At 27.3% G+C, this 22980-nt stretch overlaps 1 protein-coding gene across 1 annotated transcript in view; it reads left to right on the plus strand.

Moving 5' to 3' along the window:
• The first annotated feature begins 305 nt into the window (after positions 1-305).
• The window catches only part of LOC126900186 (SAM and SH3 domain-containing protein 1-like), a 67394-nt gene continuing 44719 nt past the window's right edge, over positions 306-22980 (plus strand). Inside the window, exon 1 of the mRNA XM_050675693.1 lies at positions 306-989. Within this exon, the coding sequence (XP_050531650.1) occupies positions 519-989 (471 nt within the window). The 5' untranslated portion in view covers positions 306-518. The remainder of the gene's footprint in view (positions 990-22980) is intronic.

Raw genomic sequence — 22980 nt, forward strand, 5'->3', positions numbered from 1 at the left:
TTAAATAAATTGTGCACTTTTAGGAAGTACTAGATGGAATTTATTTTGAGACGTGAGACTTGGTTTTTTATTTGTTATCTGACATAAAAATATTTGTTTAAAAAAGATTACATAATGTTGCCGTTGCATTAGACCCCTCAATTTTTCAATTTGATTCATTGGTTAGATAAATTAAATTCATTACATTTCAATTTTTTATAAAATAGGTATTAGTAACGATATCTAGCGGTAACAGTTAAGACTGTCTAGAGAATGTCAATATGTCCTCCAATAGAATGAGATTAGGGTCGCACGCGTTGTTATCGCATTTTTGGCTGCAGTGTTAACCGCACAGAATCTGTGTAAAGTTCCGCGTTTATAGTTTGCCTCTCCGACGTTATGATATTAATGTGCGATTGATTATGGCAATAGTACCGTTATTTTTTTTGTATCAGCTTTTGTTGTAAATGTGTCCTTTGAAGAGTTTCAGGGTCCATAAACGTTCGTCAAAATTGTGATATATGCGTTGAACAAGTCCAATGACCAGTAAGAGTGGTAGTAACATTGTAGTTGAGTGGCTCAGGTCACTTCAATTAGGCCAATACTCTGATTCATTTTTGGATAATGGTTATGATGACTTAGAAATTTGCAAACAAGTTGGTGATCCCGACTTGGATGCTATTGGTGTGTTCAATCCTTCTCACCGTAATAGACTACTGCAATCTGTACGTACTCTACGCGAGGAAGGTGCAGCTAGTGTTTATTTCACTTTAGAAGAGTCTGCTGCTATTCAAGAAGAGTGTAAATATGGTACAAACAAAAAAAGTGTTCCCAGTCCAGCACAGTCATCTAGTAGTAGTAACCAAGAGTTACAACAAGTTCATTACGATGAGTATGAAGAAGGTAAAGCAGAATTAGTGAGGATACCAAAACTTCAGTTAAAATTATTACTTAAAGATAAACTATTACAAGATGGTATCAGATTAAGCTCACAGCCATATACAACTCAGGTAAGTTTATTTGTATATCTAAAACTTATTATTAGCTTTATAATGAGTTAAAAAGTTCAATTAACATTTTTAAGAATAGCTACTTATATTAATTTTAATTTTCATATTTTCTAATAACTACTACACCATACTTTTATGTATAAATAATATAAAAATAAAGAACTTTGGAAAGTGTACAGATACTTTTTTGATTGGTTAAAAATTATTAAGTACTAATGAATTCAGATTAGTTAATTTAATATTGTAGTGTCTGGATTTATAAATATTGTTAAGTTATTCTAAAAGCATCACTAGCTGAAAAAATGGTATTAATAAGTTTGAAAAATTATAAATGTGATTTAACTGGGGCTATAATGTTATAATGTTGAATGGATTATGAGGGTTTATTCCCCATGAAATAAAAATATTTCTACGTTACTGTATATTCATACAACAAATTTGTACAAATGTGAGTCTTTTTTAGACGGCTTATACAAAATTTATAAATGCATGTAAATCCAGACTCAAATAATGTGGTATAAAGTGGATTATATAAAATTGGATTTTAATATTAAATCACAATTTCTTAGTGTTAAATAAAATTAACTTTATTAATTAAATAAATTATTCCATTCATTTTAAAATTATCTTATCAGTGTTAAAAATTATTAGTTAACTAAATATATAATAAATATATATATCTAAAGGATGATTCAACAAAAGATTGTGATTGAAAATAAAAAAAATAAAAGTAAGATCAAAATGCATTATGGTGTTGTATTAAAACTTTTAAATAATAATAAAAAAAGTAGCTTAATTATATAACTTTATATTTATTTGTTAAATCAAAATACCTAAGATATCAAATAATCTATAGCTTATTTATAAGGTTTTTTCAATTTTGTAAGTATCCACTTTTGTATTCATGAATTATAGTTATTTTTATCATAATATTCCAAAAATTAGAATGTTTAATAAAAATGGTTATATAAAGTTTTGAGAAATTTGAAAATAAAGTACTGTTGTGTTATTAAATATTACATTTTAATTTAAAATTTGAAAATTCCTAGAAAATTGTAGTAAATGTAGTATATATCCAGTAACTTTTTTGTGGTATGTGCACATCATGTTACAAGAATATATGCTATTTGAGTGTTTGTTTCTTTTTAAATAGTTTTATAGTTTTGAGATATAGTTGTTTGCAATCTAATCTACCCTATAATTTGTTCATTAGTGATGAATGATAAATTATGCATTATTATTAATCATTCTATACGTATGAGGTGTGATGATTTATCACGAGATAAGAAAACAAATTATTATTAATTCTGATATAATAATTCAGTCAGCAAGTTTAATTATTTTATTCGTATACATTTTGCAGTGTACACATCTATTTACACACGTCGTATATCTTTATGATGTTGGCATTCATCAGTTGGATTCCTGGAGTAAATATATTACACCGCATTCCAGTAATTTTTTGATCTCACGGACTTCCGCGCGTGTACTCTCAGTAGACTCGTTTTATTTAACAAAAATCTGAGTTAAAGCAAAATTTGTTGCTTTTATCTTTTCAAAAACTGCGTTCTCTAGAAATATTGTCTGTGCTACCTAATCTTTTTTCTTACCATTTAAAATGCCTTACTAAGAGTTTTTTGTTTTCTCTTTGTGTAAATTGTACGTTATTACACACTTTATCCCTGAGATAATAGTACTGTGTTGTGTTTATTTGTTAGAAGTACTATTTGTTTATTTATTTAACGCCCCAAAGAAAAAGTGTCTTTAGCATAATTAATTTAAATTCAATCAAAATTATGCTGGATGGAACAATATTATTATGCATTAGGTTACCATTTGTTATGAAACAATAACCATTAAGTTCTTATTTGGTTTAATCGCAATTGCCACTTTGTTAAACTGAGTAAATTTATTTAAAACTGTGTTACAGAGCTAATAATTAAAACAAGATATAAAATCGTAATAAAAACAGCGTATGTAGAGTTTAAATATTTAGACCTGCTGTCTGTAAACAGAATGGATAATCGACCCTTTTAGTTCTCTCCAACAACAACCGGAATTTAAACGTCCTATTTCTATACAACTGTTCACCCTTCGTCATTATCATTATCGTTCTCTGGCGCCACTCCCATGTAGATTAGAAACAGTTCGTCTTTTTCCTAATTCTTCGAGATATTTCCAAGAGATTAATGATAGTGTAAAGAAGGCGCATTAAATGTGTCATCACTCACATATTTTTATTTCAGAAAACCCATAAATTTCTTAAAATCCATCTAAGTATCTGATAATGTGATAGTAATATTTGTTGATATAGCATTGTGTTCTCATGTATTTTTTTTTTTTTTTGCTGCTAAGTAACACGTCTACTTCAAATTCTTTCTTTGGCTGTTTCTTTTGCTGAAAACGCACACATCAAACCAATCCATAATCTTAAGCCGTGAACTATGATTAACCGACTTCTATAAATAATTTCACGCTGCTACCATACTATTATCGTTTCAGTATTGTCATGTTTGATATTGTGTACTGACCGTTTCCGTAATTCATGTTTATTAGTGTCTAATTACTTTAGGTTCCCCAAATGCTACAATACGACGGCTCTCTGATCATGAGAAAAAAAACCAGTCTATCTGCTTTAATTTTTTCTCTACAAACATGCACTTCCAGTACTGTGCGCCAGTTCAGTCTAAAGGAAGCTGTTAATCAGACTGGTGGTTTCGTAGAAAATTTATGTATATTATTATGTGATTCCTCCTGTCTTTACTCTTTCTGGAGATAATAAAATTGTATCGTGTGTGTGTTAGTTTGTGGATTATGTTGACCATCTTAGAGGAACTCGTTTTTTCCGTTTTATAAATAATTAATATCGACGTGGTGGTGTATAAAAGAGTTTAAGGACTCTTCGTAATGATGATATATACGGTTAATATTATTCATGAATGCACGTACTGTTGTTGTGGGTAATTTATAGTATCTATGTAGTTATTGATTTTTTTTTTAGTTGTGGAAAAAATCGCGTACCCTGAAGATAGAAAATATTAATTTTGTCTTCGCTTTTTGTTTTATATTATCTCGTCTCACTTTGGCAAAAGCACTCCTGCATTTTTTTTCAATAAATAACAGAAAAAAATGAACTTCTGGGGCAGATTGAACTTATTGATTTCTTGACGAATATAAAAAGAATGGAGCAATTGCGTTTTCATCGCATAATGGAATAGTGTATATATGGTGACGACATCTGCAGTTTTGTCAAATATCATGCAAATAAATACGGTTTGACTGTGATTAGGTTATTCATTTTTCACAAAGTATAAATATGTATGTTTTTCGTGTAATACCGTCGGGGTTTCGTTTTAAATTTTAATAAGAAAGCTACCAAAGGTCTTTTGATTTCGTAGTTTCGGAAAAATAATAATTATTTTCGATTTAATTGGATTCCATTATCACGAATGAAAAAGGGTTTCTTGAATCAAGTGAACGGAATGCAGTTGAATTTCCATTAGAATCTAAAAACTGTATTACTTTTTTAGGAATAACGATTAAATACTAAATATTAATTTCAATATTTATTCATTTTGTATTCTTTTCAAATATGGTAATTAATAAGCTAAACATAAAAATAAATATCTATTTATGAATTTGTAAAATCGTCTGAAGAGATCTCTTATTTATTAGTGTATGAGAACATTTTATTTTCATATTAGTTATTTAGAATCAAAGTTAGTAGACAAACTTTTTGTGACTTTTATTTTTATAAATCTGTACATTTGATTTGACGTTGCTTTGCTATAAGAAAAAACGTTTTGAAATATTACAATTGATTGTTTTTATTATTCAAATTATAGTTTCTTAAAGCATCGCTATACTTGAGATACACCATTCAATACGTTAGAGTCTATGTTTAAATATTACCCTTAAGATTCAAACTTTAAATGGTGTATCTAAATTACATTCTGAGAAAACAGTCGGGTTTTTGGAAAATAAAAAAAAAAATAGAAAGAAAGAAAAGAATAAATGTCGCTTACCACTGTTAAAAGATAGCAGTCTTCGTGAATTGAATGGATGGATCGTCCTGAAATAGCTTTGGCGAAGATTTCGATTACTGAAAAAGCTAAGCTTTTTGGCACACACTCATTTTAGACACTTAAGTGTACTTAAGTCTTTTTCTTTCTTATATTTTTTATAGTTTCTTGTATTTCTCATGTCATACTGCCGTCCGGACATATTTTTATTTAAATTAATTTAAAATAATAGATTAACGTAAATGTTGAAAGTGGCATTGTTTTGTATTACTATATTTTTATCGTTTACATTTATTAAAATGTTAAGTAAATAGATGTTTTTTATTATTATGTTTACAGTATTCATATACCTAGAATTATTTCGGGTTAGTGTTGTACTGCAGTCTTTTTTCCATGTATTTTTTTTGGTAATTGAGAGTACAAAATAGACGAGCAAGTATTAAAATTTAAGCTAAAAAATATTGTTTTATTATATAGAATTAACTGTGATAGCGAAGACCATATTTTCGCTTTAGCGGTAAATAACAGACGGGACCTCGACGCTAAAACAATGAAACGGAACTTTCCAACTTATTTTAATAATTATTTTCATCGACTTAAGTTTTATTATATGTAGAAATAATGAAAAGGTCATATAAAAAAAAATTATAATATTGTCTTATGTATCTATTAATTAAATATTTCTTAAATTATCGTTCTAGTTATATTTAATTATTTTTGAGCCATCGCTTTATAAAAATGTTTTTGTAATATTGGCAAAGTTTTCTAAATTTTATAATAGTTAATATAAATAGCTGTATAAAATACGATTGTTAGCATTTAGTTAGAAACTCGTTGTTGTTAGCTACTAAACTTCAGTTTGATTATATTTCATGATTAACTTCAGATATAACAACATAAAGTTGTATAATGTAACGTTTTATGTCATGTTGACTATATTCCTCGAAGAATAATTTTAAGCTCTTAACGTTTCATCTATTTATAATGTACATAATCTCGAAATTTGACAGAGTAAAACGAAAATAGAAATGTTTTTCGACTAAATGGACCTTAACGCTCTACAAAAACTTTACGTCGTAGACAAAAATATTCTATAATGCACGTAGATTAGTAGAATAATTTAACAATTTTCTCTTCATTTGTGTAATTTATCATTAACAATTTAAGAGGGTAAAATAAACTTAAGCAGTGAGGTCGCTGCATAGGCGGCACAAGTATAAACGATATATCTGACAGTAATTAACATAAAAAAGTCCTTCGATGTAAATCGTTTGTATTTCACAATAATTTGTTTACAATTTCTTTGTATTTTAAAATTTCATATAAATATTAAATGCTTGTATATTTATATACTTAATTGAAAAGAAAGTATTTTTTTTTTTTTTTATTTCGATTGTTTTACTTTCAGGGCCATTTTTCATAAAAGAACAGTTGTCAAACAAAAATATTTTGTTTTAATATTATAGTATATTTCAAAAGCTTTAATTTGATATTGATTAGAATTTGTCAAATTTCCTAATCATTTTCAAAAATTGAGTTGAAAACTAAATTTTTTATCTGTGTAGATGGTCACTTTTAATCCTTCCTGTACTAAGATTTTTTATTAAATATTCATAAAAAACATAAAAAATAATCTAAATTTTAGTTTATTCTATTTAATTTTCATTATGATCAGTATTTTTAAACAAAGTTATAGCAGTTTTAAAATGCGAAAAAATAAATTTTGCCATTTTTTATAGTATTATCATTTTGAAATATTTTTTTAAATTTCTAAAATTAAGGGTTTTTTGGCTACGAATGGTCCGTTTAGATTAAAAACGTTTTCTTTTGACATGTTTATCATTAAAATCGGTTCAGTAAGAGCTAAAAATGTTCATAGATAAATACAAACGCACATTATGATAAATCTAAAACCTTCTCAGCTTCGCATCAAAGCTAAAAAAGACACTTAAAAAAATTTCATTTAATGCAAAATATCTATAGATAAGTTTTTTTAAAATTTATTTTAAAACATTTAAAATTTTTGTTATGACTACTGTTTTAAAAGTTCACTGAAATAAAGCGCATTACTACCATCTCATTGGAGTACAATAAACGCCATATTATAACCGGTACTATCGATAGTCAAAAGTTAATACGGATACCGGTAACTTTGTATGATATAGTACAATTATAATTATTATTACACTCAGAGAGTTAAATTCGATGGCGGTACGTGCATACATGTAAAGATTATAAAATTTATGGGTTTCACTTGGTGTCAGCGTATAATTTAATAATTACCAATGTAATTACCCTTTTTGTAGAACAATGATATGTTTTTAATACGAGGCACATAAAATAACGTTATAACTCACTAACTGCAGCGTATTATGAGTAAACATGTGTTATTTTTTTATCATCGTTCAGTTTGTACAATATTGTGAGCGGAGTTTTTAGAAATATGTTCTTTGTGCGAGATACTTGTTTTAATAATTTAATTATGCATACTTTAATATACATGTCACCTGTTTATTGGACCAAATTATGAAGTTTCTCGAACAACAGTCACCATGGTAGCAACGAGTTGATGTGCATAATTTCGATTCATACAAATTTCCTTTCTTTTGCGTTCAAATTAATTTTAATTATTGGTTTTGTGAAAAACACAAAAGTGGTCTTGCGTCTTTTGTTCAGGATTCCTTTCTTTTTCCATAACCCTCTTAATTAATTATTCGTTGGTGTTGATTATTTTTTTAAAAAGAAATAATGAAAATAATTTACTTTTTTCGCATATATTTCCTTTTCATATCCTTTTTATAATAAATAATTGTTACGAAACATTGATTATTTCTTTGGAATCTAAATAGTTTGCAAGTTTTTCATAATTAACTGTCTATTTTAATTATTAAAATAGATAATATAATTGTTAGTATAGGCGCTGGTTATTAAAAATAATGATTATTCACAAATTTTAAGCAAATATTCTGTAAGGAATTTTTTCTCGATTGTAGTTCTTTATCAGATATTTTTATAGGATTATTGGAGTATACATTTTTTTATCGGGTATTAAGTATTATACCCAAGAGTTCAGCCTAGTAGGTAGAAACATATGTTTTGGCGTACAGGGTGACGAGTTCGAACTCCCGTGCGCCAAAAAGATTTTTCTTGTAATTCCTCATTAGTGGTGTCTGGACTCTGGTAAAAGACAACAATAATACCCGTCCCGTTCATCATTGACTTAGCCAAGAACTATCTTTGACTACCTAACATGTGAAACAAGGCTAACCACTCTCTGTAACATGTTAAGTTCAGGAAATTGAAGGATATAAAACTGATCATTATTATTTATAAAATATTATACTTCAATTATGTTTGCATTTTTTAGAATTAATTAATTTGTCAGTGAATAAAATTAAATTAAAAAGAATGTCTAATTTTGGATAGTTTATCGATGTGTTATCTCGTCTTATTGTAACATGGATAACATTAACTTTTTTCTAATTATTGTTTTTAAATAATTGAGCCGTGAGATTTATTTTCCATTTACTCGAATAACGTTAAACGTTTTTAACTTTACTATTTTCTTAATATGTTACTTCTCAAAAGCGTTGTATCCACTCAAAATAGCACATATATGTGTTTGAGACAAGACAATTAATCTGACATGGTCGGGTTTTAATGTATTCACGCTTAAGGGTCGGTTATAAATCCCAAAACATCTTATCGGGATCCCCATCCCTTCCGGTCTTCTTCGTGGGATTTCGCTGATAGTGTCAAGATAGCTCTCGCGTCTAGGTCTTTAAGCTTTTACACGCTTCGGGAAATTTAGTACATGTATAACCGAATCCCTTTAAGGGAAATAGCTCAAATCGCTATCATTTCTGTTGTTAGTCGTTTTATTCACGTAAATCTCATATACGTAAAACAATAGCTTCACCTGAGTTATGTCCCTAATTGTCTCATACAGATATGATTATATCATTGACGCCGCGTAGTTAAAATGACTAAAGTAATTTATCTATTAAAACAATTATATGAATGTATTATTTTAAAATAACGGAATTTTAGCTAATGAAATAAGTTGAAAATATTGTATATATTTGTATAGATTTATAAAATTAAAACAAAACAATAATAACTACAAATGATCATTGAATTAGCTTTATAGTCTTCGGTTTCATTGTTGAAATTAAAGTTACAACGGTATATTTCCTCAGATAGTAGGTAGCGATAAGCTATACGTATTTTCCACATTAAACTTTACATAACATAAAGTCATGTTGTGATTGTTACAGATTGTAAAAACAGATATTGTAAGGGAGTAGAATAGGAAGGAACTTATAAAATTAACTACTTGAGTGGTAGTTGCACAGCCCAATTAAGAATTTTTATATTGTTTTCTGGAATTCATATTAATTCAAATTCTTCCTTGATACTTCGCTTATAATGTTTTTGTAATTAAAATAGCGTTAATAATATAAGTTAGTATGTGTCACCTTATTATTTCTCACTATTTTGATAAATAAAAAAATGTTGATACTCACTAACAAACAATTATTTAACGATTAAATTTTTAAGTATATTTCATTTTTTTACCATTAATTTTTTCTAATACCGACCAACATAATATAGCTAAATTAAATTTTCATTTTTTAAATAAGATTAAAAAATTAATTTTAGAAGACTTATTATATGAAAATCAGTTGCAGAATAAGTGAATTAATTTTTATTTTTAGTAGGCTGATTTTTATGTTAATTATTTTGACCCGCACTTGTTTGTGTTGAAACACAAAAACGCTCTCTTTTGCTGACAAAAATTTATTAATATATCATTAGGAAAATGTTCAATATGCTTTTTGTGTGTTTTTAGGTACTTATTTTTAGATATTTATTTTTGTTCTTAAATAAAATTTTATCCTTATAGTTGTTAGTTGAACATTTAATGTTTTGACACTTTTTCCTCTCGCCTGTAATGTGTTTGTATTATAGTAATTTATACATGTTATTTTTGTAGAAAAAGAGAAGCTATCGCGTGTAAAATGATCTTATCGTGTGAACATATATTCTAAATATTATATCATATGTTATTTACACGAACAATATGAGTGTTATAATGAAAGTTTTATATACAGTCTCAACGGCATCTTAGTAAAATTTAATCCAGCCGTTGTGTAATCATCGTGTTAAATATTATTCTACTCAAATATAATTATAAAATGTTATAAAGTTCTAATAAAATAAAATAAATTTATAAATATTAATTTGAAAAATGTTTTATAAGAAATTTATATTAATATATTTTAGCACTAAAAAATTAATTTTACAGTCAACATAATTTCAAAATATTAATATAGCTATCCTACTTACAGCTTTAAAATATGGCTAGACAAGCTAATTGTTTTTTTAATGCAGTCTTTCAAATCCCAGTATTGTTTGAATATGACCAAGGACATTTATTGAAAGGAAACGTTGCAGGTGACTGAGGTTATTGATTTATAATGACCTTTCCCTCCATAATAGTGTATAATCTTTAATACCAGACATATATCTTTTTACTTAACTTATAAGATTGTGAGAAACTCATTAGGAAGCTACGTCGAATTTTAAATTATATGAATAAAGCTATTACTTTATTTTATGTATCTTAAATGTTTCGTCATTTTTTTTTTTTTGCGATATATTGTACATTTGCTATTGTTAAAAAATATATGACAAATCGAATGAATCTGACGAATCCTAATATAACTCAATGTCTTGAAAGTTGTAGGGGCAAATCATTTGCTTTCATTGACGTGAAAGCCAATTAACAGCGAATTTCTCCCTTGTCATTTATTTCCAACCCCATCAAAAAATGTTTGAAAGAACGAAAAAATATACCCGTATGACGTGCAGGGCTGTGTTATATTTAAACAAGTACATACTCGTGAGTGTAAACTAATCTTTAACTCTGGGCACGTAAACATCACAAATGACAGCTTAGGGTCCCTGGAGAGATGAAAATTCGACCGAGGGGTCGTCAGTAGCAGTAGAGCAAAAGCTAACTGATACAAAATTATTATTCGAAGATAGTAAATAATATATAAATGCATGATACAAAATGTGAGCACCTTTTGATGATAAATTACACTATGCTATAAGAATGTCAACAAATTCATTTTGAATCTTTACGTATGAAACACTAGTACTTGTCTGAGTTTTTTATCTTTAATATAATCAAATAATCAGTTTTTCATTGTTCAATCATTTTCATTACAAAACAGACGGCTTGCTTTGAATTCATTAAAATATATGCACGAGTTTTACGATTAACCATATAGAAAAACGAGAATACGAGCTTCTATTAATATACATAACAGTCTTTTCACCCTTATAAGTGTATAATTGAAAATGTACGCTAACTACTGCTTAAGAGTGTCATCCCTTAACCAATTTTATGCCTTTAGGTTAAATGTATGCTATGAAATTTTGTTAACCGTTTTTAATTACACGAGTCACTGATCATGCGAATATTTGCGCGAATTTCAATTTTCAAGTTGAAAACCAATAATAAATGAAAACTATTATGTTTGTTTTCCAGATTAATAAATACAAAATAAGTCTACCATTCTGTATAAAAATTTTCAAAAAAAAAAAAATATATATATAAGATCTCTTAAAAATAAATTTGACTATCAAAATTTAATTGTATTCTATTTGAGTTAATCATCACTGAAATTTATGTCAAGACGATATTTGTTTGTATAAAACACGTAAAATTCTTATTGTTCCATGTTTATAAATAGAAATTATATAGATTGCAGCTTACATTAAAAATTGTGTTATCTAGTTATACTTATACTGTACTTAATGCTGTTCGATAAAACATTGTATGTATTGCCGTGCTTGTGCTTCATATTATGGTTTATAGCTGCTGTATAAATAATTAAAGTTTTCATGGTTAAATTTAACATATGGTAACTAATTTAATAGTTTCAAATTAGTAGTTTACTCTCCTTTAAATTTATTCTGATAATAATTTAATATTAAAATGTTCAAAATCTAGAAAAATTACTTTTTTGTGTTATTAATATCATCATTTTAGTTATATCAGTTGACAGCACTAATAAAATGTTTATAAGATTTATAAGAAGCATTAAATATTTGCTTACACAAGTTAAGTGAGAAATCTGTAAAATGTTTAACTGACCCAAGTTTAACCACCAACTCAAGTTGTTACATTTTATGGCAATTTTAATGAGCAAAGTTCTATGATTATAGAATCTTATTGTATATTGCATTTTTATTTTTTGCTCAAAAATAAGCAATTTTATCAGAAAATGAAAATGGCTTACAGTATTCAATACAAATTAATAAGGAATATTGACTACTTAAAATTCTTTTTTTGTAAAAAAAAATTTTTTTTTAAGTTGATTGTATATATTTTATGTTGAAAAAAAAGTTTGATGAATAAAAATTAATATTTAATATTTACAAAATTAATTTAAATTAAAAATATATTTAACTTTAAAAACCACGAAAAATACCAAAAAAGCGCGTTTACATTTACAAAATATTTGTATACTGCGTGTATAGTTAGCATACAGGAGTTACACAAATATTCACCGCTGCATACTGCTCTGTTTTATAAATTCATGGTGTCTATTTTTTAATTATTAATGATTAATATCGACATACTGACTTGAAAAGATGATATGACAAGACGCTCATTTTTTAGCACACCATCAAAAAATAATTCTACATTTTTTGGAAAATTTTCTAGTATTTTTGCTCTATGAGTTATATCTGCCTTTGATCCGTGTATATTTAACGAACAAATAAGAAAATATTATTTAAATACAATATATAAGTAAGCTATCAAATATTTTTAAATCAAAATTCATAATTCACAAAATAAAGGGAAAATTTTTATTTTTATCATTTGTAAAGTTATTAAGTAATAATTTTTTTTTTTGTACATTAAATTTTATGTAAACTTTTTGTAGTATTGTCATACATACAACAAAATAATAATTTAAACCCATTAAATTATAACTATCACCTGTCTTATATTAGGACTACTAAAGTCGCGATGTAGCGGGGATAAAAAAACTTTAATTAATGTAAATATATAATTATGTTTCAAAGTTACTCGTTGAAAAGTTAAATGTAAAAAACACCTTATGGTGTCACAGAATTCATTTAAATGAGCTGACGATAATTTTACCTTAAACGCAGCTGGCACATTTAAAATGAAAAAATAAGTAAAAGAAAGAAAAAGAAATGTAAAAGTGATTAATTTATAAAATAAAAATTCATAACTAAATTTTATTTTTGTGTAACTGAAACGGTAATGGTACCAATAGCAGTGACATATAGTCTTTTTTTATATGCTCTGGGGTAATTGAAGCAAATGTGCTTTATTCGCAACATTTGAAGATAGAATGTATACATCCTTTCCTGTTTCTCACTCTTTCATTTAACTTTAGTGCACAAGAAACAACCATTATATAAACCGCATGACCCAGACGTGAGCTAAACATGACTCCTCTTGAGACGTAAAAAAATTTTCAATGAGACTCATGCTTTGGTAAAAACATTCATTATTATTATTTTTATTAATACTCACTAAAAATATTACTGCATATACGCCGTAATTCGAAAACCATAAAAGATAACCTTTTTTTATTTAACGTTTTTCTAACTGGTAGTTTGTTACATGCTCAAAAATATGCATTTCTGATGATTAAAATCTAAAATGAAAAGAAAAAATAATAACCATATAACATTCGAAATGTAGTTATCTTTTTTTTTTATTCGGCGTACATCCAATAAAGAATTGTTCTGCAAAAGTAACATAAAACATTTTGGAAGATGAAGGACAAAAAACTTAGTTCATTAATCCGCCTTTTTAAGCACGCGGAAGGGAATTTCACTGACGTTGGCCCTATACGGGGAAGGGGAAAATTAAATTTATTGCATTCGTTATTTGACAAAAATAATGGCGTGGAGGATCTAAGCGCAATTAATTGGTTTTATTGTGAAAAGTTCCATAGGCGTTAAACGATTTTCGGTATATCGACCAGTCTTACATTCTATAATTCTTTTTTAGGGTTTACTCTATAGAGGGCGTTCAAAATATGCATGTAGTATATTCATTCTTATTACAAATATACCATTTCTGGCTCCTTGTTATTATACACGTTCCCACTGTAAATTACTATGGGGAATTCTCCTACTGATTACCACCTCACATGTCCGATCTTTCATCGTCGAGTAGTAGTAAAGGGACTTGGACAGAAAAGAGTTCTCGTGAATCAAGTCACATAAATCTACTGTGTCTTTTCACAAATATTTTTTCTAGAAACTATGTCCCCAAAAATTGTGAATTACATAAATATATATTTTTGCTGTATCTTATTAGGAAAGATGTAAATAAGGTGTACTTAAACTTTCTGTTCATTTTTCGTGTTTACGCGGCCTTTTAGTATCATATACTGGCGTTATTCTGCGGGAAGTCCGGGCTCACCGTTAATTTATTAAACCGGGATAAGTCGGCCAGCAACATAAATAACACGGAGGTTCCCCCGACATCCTCAGTAGGCTGACAACATCCACTCTCGCCTACACCTAAGCCGTGTGTGCAGTACAAACAAGTTGATAGGATGACATGACTGTTTTTTCCTGCGCTGTCCGTCCTCGTAATAGAATTTACGGCTGTTAGAACAATGCCTGTAATAATTTATATACATGATTATGAAAACGAAGAGAGAGAGAGAGAGACTGCCCTATTCTAATACTTTAAAAACTGCAACATTGACGTGCCGTATAAAAAGAACAAAATGAACACGCCGCGCGTCACTTCCTCTAGGGAAATTTGGCTGTTTCACCCTCTGACCACGGTGATAGTGGTTGTAGCAATCCAGTACCATTTATTGTTCTCAGTTCACCCCGCTTCAACGAATTTGGAATGTGAACAGAATTTTTCTACTCGGTTTAACAACATCCCTTTAAAATGTATTTTGCTTTTTGGTCCAGGTTTACGCCATTGTCGTTGCAATGATTAGAAACTCCTTGTCCCTAAGCCAAGCCTATATATAAAATCATTTTCAACAAAATCTTACCAATTATAGACTTTTCATTGATCTACTAGTTATTAAAAATATTTTGCAAATTATAACTATTTAATTTATTTTATTATAACATATACACATAAATAATAATTATTCACCGTAGCTACGTTTAAGATGCTTATAATTTAATGTGTTTGAACCCTCATATACATATTATTAACTTTATTCATTGTCCTTAAAATTTGAAGTTTTTAAATATTCACGTTGCAAATACTAATCACTAGTATTTTTGCTTAATTTAATTGCTTCTATTATGTATTTATTTTTTGTAGTGAATTATTTGTAGCTTTGTTTTTTAAATATACAAAAATTTAGTCCTATAATATAAATTAACTTTAAAATATTGTAATAAAGTATTTTTTGTTACTATTAATTACTTTTTTAATCATCTGTGGTTATTATTTAAATTGATTTGTACAATTCATATACGTAGTATAGTTTTTATTGTATAAATATTGTTTCTCATTAATTATATTCAAAGTGAATATTATATGTTTGTCTGTTACGTTTATAATAATGATTCGGAACTTTCATTAGGTTCAAATAAATCAGTATTAATGTATGAAATATTGATTCATAATAATGTGTGATTGAATTTAATGTATAAAGTGAAATTAAGAAATAAAATAAAATAATTAATTTTTATTGAATTGTTGACCTGATAATTAGGAGGATTGGATTACTTAAATTTATTATTTATTGGAAAACAATGTCTTTAAAAAATTATGAACTTTCTTTTTTCATTTTGTGATTTGGCGGGGTTTTGTTACAGTATTGTATTATCTACAGTTTTGATTAAATGATAAATTTCTAATATAATCATATTTTAGTAGTCGAAACTTATTTTTTTTATGTAGGTTATATTCATTTTAATATATATAGTTCTCCTATTTTTAATGTAATTTAAAATATTTGATTGTGTAATATTTTTTAATCGAAAATTACCTTGTATATAAATTGTAGTATTAGAATTTATAAGTATGACTTTTTATGATAATTTTGATTGGAATAATAATATTAAATTAAAAAAACACATCATCATAAAATTAATACTTTCTCAGCTTCGCATCAAAGTTAAAAAATATCACATAATACTGTTGATAATACCCCTTCAACAAATTTGTAAATTAAAGTTATGCATTGTTATATTTTTTTTATATAACATTTAAAATAATTGTATTTAAATAATATTAATTAATTTTATATATATTTTTTTTTTCAGGTAAGTGAATTCTAAAAACGGTATCCTTCTAATTGATCCCAATTGAGTATATTGTAAAGTAAAAGAAGTAGGTCATTTTAGTGTATTATCCAACATAGTGTTCTATTAGGTGATATTAAAACAATATATACTTCTAATCTAAGTTTAATTCTGATATATATTTTTTTAAAGATGTAGTTTAACAATATTTTAAATGCACATTTAGTGGTATTTATTTATTAGAGTTTTTTAATTTTTAAAATTAAAATGATCATTTTAATGATAACTACATTATTACGTTACATTATTAAAAATGGCAAGCTAAATATTTAACCTGTTACAGAATAGTAACAAAAAGTATATTTTAGCTTGTTAAAAAAAAAAAAAGGTCTAATGGCCAAAGTTTTATGCGTGACGCATACGAGCATCTCTTATAATTTACTGTTAGAGAATATTATGCATTTTGTTCGAATAATGCGTCCAGATTTTTAATGTTTTTTATTTTATTTAAAATGTTTGGCCGTTGAATAAAAAGTTTCCTGCTTTTATATTTTATGAGTTATTTTTGCAATATCAACCATAAATAGTGTGAGAACTCAATAAAAAAAAATTGTCGTCTGCATAATAGTTATTAGCACTGGAATGATCTCTTTTTTGCACCATTTAACTTTTGCAATAATTCCTTCTAATACCAATCATTCTCCGTTGAAAACATGTCGTCAATGGTTGTGATGGGGAGAAAACGCAACAAACAACTAGCAGCACAACTTCAGTATTGTATATATGAACAAATTATATTTAACTGGTGAGACCGTAGTGCACCTGCTATTTTCTTTTTGCATAACAACAATGATACTTTTACACCATGAATATCCAAAAATAAACAATGCTCTTAGTTTTGCCTTTATTACCGTGTATGTTTTTCTTAGGACAATTGAAGCAGCTGTTTTAAGATAAAACCAAGTTGTTTGTGGCGTTCATTCGGAATCGTCCACCAAAATATTGTAGTAATAAAATTCGATCCACTTCTTATAGTAATAGTCATAAAGCGGTGATCGGTTTATCATAAACCATTCGATTACTCATAAAAACAATATTAGAAAAACATTTTTTTATTTCTTTTAGTTACATATAATTCTTGATTTATCATCTAATAGTTATTTTTTAGAATCATCCTTTGACTTTATATTTTTAAATGAAAAAATACGTATTTAACTTATAAAAAAGAAAATTATCTAATTAAGAAAATGACTGGGTAACAACTCGTGGACCAGTGTTTTAAAAGTAATCGAATGGTTTACGATAGACCAGTCATCCTCCATAATATAGTTTCATTTTTTCTATTCATTTTTTATTTCATATGCAGATACCTGTATGTTTTTATGTAGGTGCACATTAAAACTCGACTTAAAAGATCAATTATTTAAAGTAGACAGTCGCGATGTACAAAGACTTGAAAAATTAATCCCAAGGGTTATGTTACTACAACCGTCAAGGTATAAAACGGAACTATTCGAATTGAAAGCGGTTAAAATTTATTCAATTTTTCGAGGTAAAAAAAAAAGAAAAATTTATGAAAACTTTCTTTTATGTTTTGGTACCATCAAGAAAAGAATTAGACGTCGTTTGTTGGATTGTCGCTATTGAAATAAAGATGTAACGTTTTATCTTCCATCGCCCGTTGTATGTTATCAAGGAAAGCTATTAAAACAGCACTTCTTGACAATGAAAGCTCGTACGCTGACAATGTGTGTGTGGACATTTTCAAAAGACAATGGGTGTGTAAAGTGGGCTAATAAGCACCCTGACTCGGTTATGGTTTGAGTCAGTAGAAAAATTAATGTGGGTTCACTTCTTGGCTACGCTTTGGTCTCACGTGATAAACGACTTGTGTAAATTACGGACGTGCCATCAAGAATTCCGGTACCGTAAAGGAAGTGTTTTAATAAAAATACAAATTGGTTGGTCATACGTCATCGGCTGTCGTTTTTTCTTTTCATCCGAAGAAATTGCCAGCGTAGGCCAAGTCAGTGTATTATCGAAATGCATACGTTTTGAATATATTTTTGAGATGGGTCGGCTCCCCGTCAGATGCTATAATTTATGAATAGAAAGATGTACGAGACAGCTTCATTGCTAAAGTTAATATTTCAATTTTCAAAATACTTCATTTTATATTAGAATATCAAATAGTTATACTATGACTCTAACTATAAAGTTAACATTTTAAATTTAATTTTCAAACTTACTTGTTCCTTCTGAGTTTTATTTTTACTAAATAATTATGCACTTTTTCAATTATTTAATGAATTTTTCATAAAAATCAGAATTTTTGAAAATGGTGTTTTGTTCTGTACAAATACAAATTATGTATTATTTATTAGTTTAATTATTGCTTAGAGCTCATTCAATATTTTAAAGTTTTTTCGAAAAAATCGTTACTGACTAAATATTTGAACCCTATTTGCATAATAAATTGTGTTCAAAGAGAAAAATATTACAGCTAAATAAATTTATGCATATATTTGTATTTCAGTATTCAAACGGTATAACCTTACAAGTCATATTACGAAAAATAATAAATTTCAATGTTTGCTAAATAAATATATTTCTTTGTAAATTACTTTAAATAGATAAAGAGTTTTATTTGTATAATAAAATTTAATTATTTCTTGTAATTAAAAAATATAGGTACATAAATAAACTCTTTCACTGTTAGATATCACGTTGATAAATTACCCTAAATTACTTTAAACGGTAGTCGTTAGAGAACTCCTAAAGATATTCTTTATACAAATATTTGTGAGATACAAAATAATTACATGATCTAGTATGCATGGAAAATTTATGCCTTATCTCAAATGAATGGTTAAAACAATGGAACAACAGAGTGTTGGACCGAAAAATGTAATATATCTTATGGTGTTTAATAGTTTTTTATGAATAGCTAATCCACGTGTGGGCATTACGTATAAATTTATTTTAACGTGTTTTCTTAAAATAGTAGTGCGTTAAATAAACTAGTAAGTAAAATATACTAAACTGTGATTTATTTAACAGTTATGGAGTTATGAAAATATAACAATTTTTTATAGTAGTGTGACCGTCAGATATTAGAATCTTGATATCAAACATAATCCTGGCTTTTGTACAATTTTATTTTTCAATAAACATAACAAAGTTAAAAAAGTAATTGTTATTTTATTATTATCATTTATAATTAGTAATATAAAATTACCTTTAAATTTATCTTTTACGAGAACATTCTCGGGAATGTTCTTGAGAATATTCTTTTTAATTTGTTTTTATTATATTTTATATTATTGTAAAATGGTCCTGCTGAATAGGTTAAATTGGTCACTTCTAAATTTATATATTTAGCTCTAGTAACTTGATCTAACGACGTTGTGAATATAGTTTACTTCAAATGAAAGTAAATCAATTATTATTCAATTACTTATTTTTGAGTTGATAAACGTTTTAGAGTTAAATTTAGAAATAGTCAAATTTATACTTGACCACCAAATGAAGACTATTTTAGCGTAATTATACATAATTTTTTTGATTAAGAATGTTTCGATACTCAATTGTAGTTGTTTTGTAAAAAATCGTACAGTTTGTTATACATTCCAGTAATTTGGCTGAATTTTTAACTTAGATTAAAAATTAATTTATCGGGGTGATGATTACCTAGAAATGTTAATAAATGAGATTTACTTAGATGTTATTATGAAACGATAAGTGAACATTTTAATAAATTGACTTATATAAATAATTAATAGTTTTGCATATTAAAAGATTTATTGAAATTTTGTATCGTATTATTCTTTTAATTTTAGACTAAAGAAATTAAAATCACAATTCCTTATTATTAACTGTTATAAATTTTATCGTATACAACGTATGTGTTAAGATAATATTATGTTTTATCATACAAAAATGACTAATCCAGAAGGGTTTTCATAATAAAATAAAATGTGTTAAAGCTTTCAATTTTGTTTTTATTAAAGTGGTTAAGGAAGCTGATGTTCTCCGAAAGTGCAGAAAAATACGTGTAATGATGTATAAAAATATTTTTATGTAGGAGCAATATTTAATTTAGCGCTCTCAAATATTTTTTCCAAACTTTATGCTTAGTTTACATTGCATACATAACAATTCATTATTGACTTTAAATTTTCTGACTTCGATAAAATAAGACTTTTAAGTAACTTTTAACTCACTACATTTATAGCATGTGTTTATTTGACTCTCAAGAATGATAAATTGAGAAGAGTACATAAACTCTAGTGTGTTTCGATTTGGATTTCATTGCCAATTTAGTACATTACTTTGTATTAGAAACCTGATCACGACTTTAGCTAAGATCGAAACCCTCTTTATATTTGTTGATGACCCTCTACTGATTCAAATTCGTAACTTTTTTTTTCTCTGACATACCTCCATTAGCGTCGCACTCTACACAAGACTTTGTCCTTATCTTTTCCGCTTCATCTCTATTCTTCCCCTTTTTCAGTATGTACAATTTGGTCGGGTCTTTTATTAGTTTAAAAATCCCTTCTTCTTTCCAATCCATAGACACGTCTTACTTGTTCTGTCTGAAGTATTCTTTCTTATTTGCACTTATATATTTATAGTGTGTACCTGATATTATCATCGTCACCTTAACTTTTTTATTTCTACGCAATTTCAATGTGAACTTGTTCTATAACGGATTTTCTAACTTGATTATATGTATCTTCATTGTTGTGTACTTCGTGGCATTTCAGTATACTTCGGTTCATTGAATACTGTTGAAGAAACAGGGAATTTCCTCTCCCAAATCAAACTAAACTTGAAGGTATCGTGTTGGGGGAACGAATAAATAATCGAATGACAATAAAATGCAAAAACATCGAATTTATTTTATTATGAACGCAAAATTAGGTTTATCGTTATTCGTCTGAACAATTTAAAACAAATCAAAATACAATCATGACTCAAAAGTTGTAATGATTTTTCTCTAAAAAAAAAAAAAATAAAATAAATAGCTTTTTTAATCTTAGTAGAAGCCTAATAATGTGTATGCTTTTTATTCTCGTGGCTAAATTTATATTTTTAACATCATACGAACATATTGTTAGTGTCTAAATGTATGTTTATGTTAATAATAATGTGTAAAAGTTTATCCATTATTATTTTACGTTTAATATTTTTAAAACGCATTACAAATATCTCTTAAGTTTTTTTTTTAAATGTTTATAGCTGTTATGTTTGGTTGATATTTATATATTTTATTGTGGATACTACACAATTATATATCGTATAACGACTATCTAAAGTAAAATTATTACGTTCATTCTTTTGAATGAAAACCAAAACTTTTTTTCAACCATTTTCCGTTATAGTTTCTTATAAAGTTTTATTGATCATATACTCATATATTTCAGTTTTATTTTTAATCGAGATTAATATTTTTTAGTTGTGACTTGATATTTTAATGACAAACCTTTTTTTTTACATGAATTATAAGGTTCATATATTTTTAGGAGGTTTATAACGTGACTTAGTGTATTCGTGTAATATCAACTTTTATATAATATAATTGTTATTTTTTAACTTTTATGATGTTCGTTGATAGATTATAAACTGATATTATGCGGTGAAAACTATTAATCGGCGTTTGTTGTTTCGTGGTCATGGACAAGAATACTTTAAGAACGTTTCTACGTGCTTCAGAAACCACACAGAGGCGGTTCTTGAAGCTCCCTTTTTTAAAGTGTTCTCTTTGGTAATTTTTTTTTTTTTTGTCGCTAGGGAATCGTAAAAGGGATTTTCTATTGCTCTCTGATTTATTGTGTAAAGGTTTTTTCGCGGCATTACAAAGCCCTTTCAATTTAAAAAAGGTCTTTCATAGAGATAAATATGGCGCGCCAGTGAAGCACGCGCGCTTTAAAGTATTAACGGCGTTTATATGATATGCATTCCTTAGCTACTAACTGATAAATTTATAAATTGTTCAACATAAAGTGTGAGTTTTCATCTTCTAAAGTGATATTTTGTACTGCAACATCAACGCATGGTCCTTACTATGTCCATAATAATATTGGTAAATAGAAAAATGAAAATCTTCCAATACTCAATATCAATCATTGTAAAAAAAACTTTAGTAGATGTTAGAAGCGGCATAAAAGTTTAGCTAAAATGACGGAGTTGTACTTTCCCATTAAGTTAAATAGTAGCGATCTGGAGTACAGAGGAGAACATCAAAACTTTCACCTATTTTATATCTTAGATATTTGGTGTATAATTATTTTTGATTGAAAACCCATTTTTAACAGGTTTTTTCTTAACAACCCTGATTTGAGATGATTCCATACTTATTAGCTATTCATAAAATCAGAACACGGTATGAATGCCCGGCGGTGCTAAACATGGAACCAGTCGAAAGGGAAATGAAAAGGGTTTTATTTCAGATAGAGGTATTGGGTTTAGTGGCGAAAAGTAGCAGAATTTACTTAGGGACGTGACCTGCCAGACGGTGAAGTCGATTTATAAACGATGTGATGTGTCACGGTATTTCGATTGTTCTTTCAGTATACGATATTTGTCAAGTTGAAACACGAGACCTTTTTCTTTTGCGAGTGTTGTTTTCCTACAATCTGCATAAACACAGAAATGGCGTTTCACATCTGAAA

Source organism: Daktulosphaira vitifoliae, unplaced genomic scaffold (assembly GCF_025091365.1).
Source record: "Daktulosphaira vitifoliae isolate Bord-2020 unplaced genomic scaffold, ASM2509136v1 Scaffold_3, whole genome shotgun sequence".
In the NCBI taxonomy this organism is placed as follows: domain Eukaryota; kingdom Metazoa; phylum Arthropoda; class Insecta; order Hemiptera; family Phylloxeridae; genus Daktulosphaira; species Daktulosphaira vitifoliae.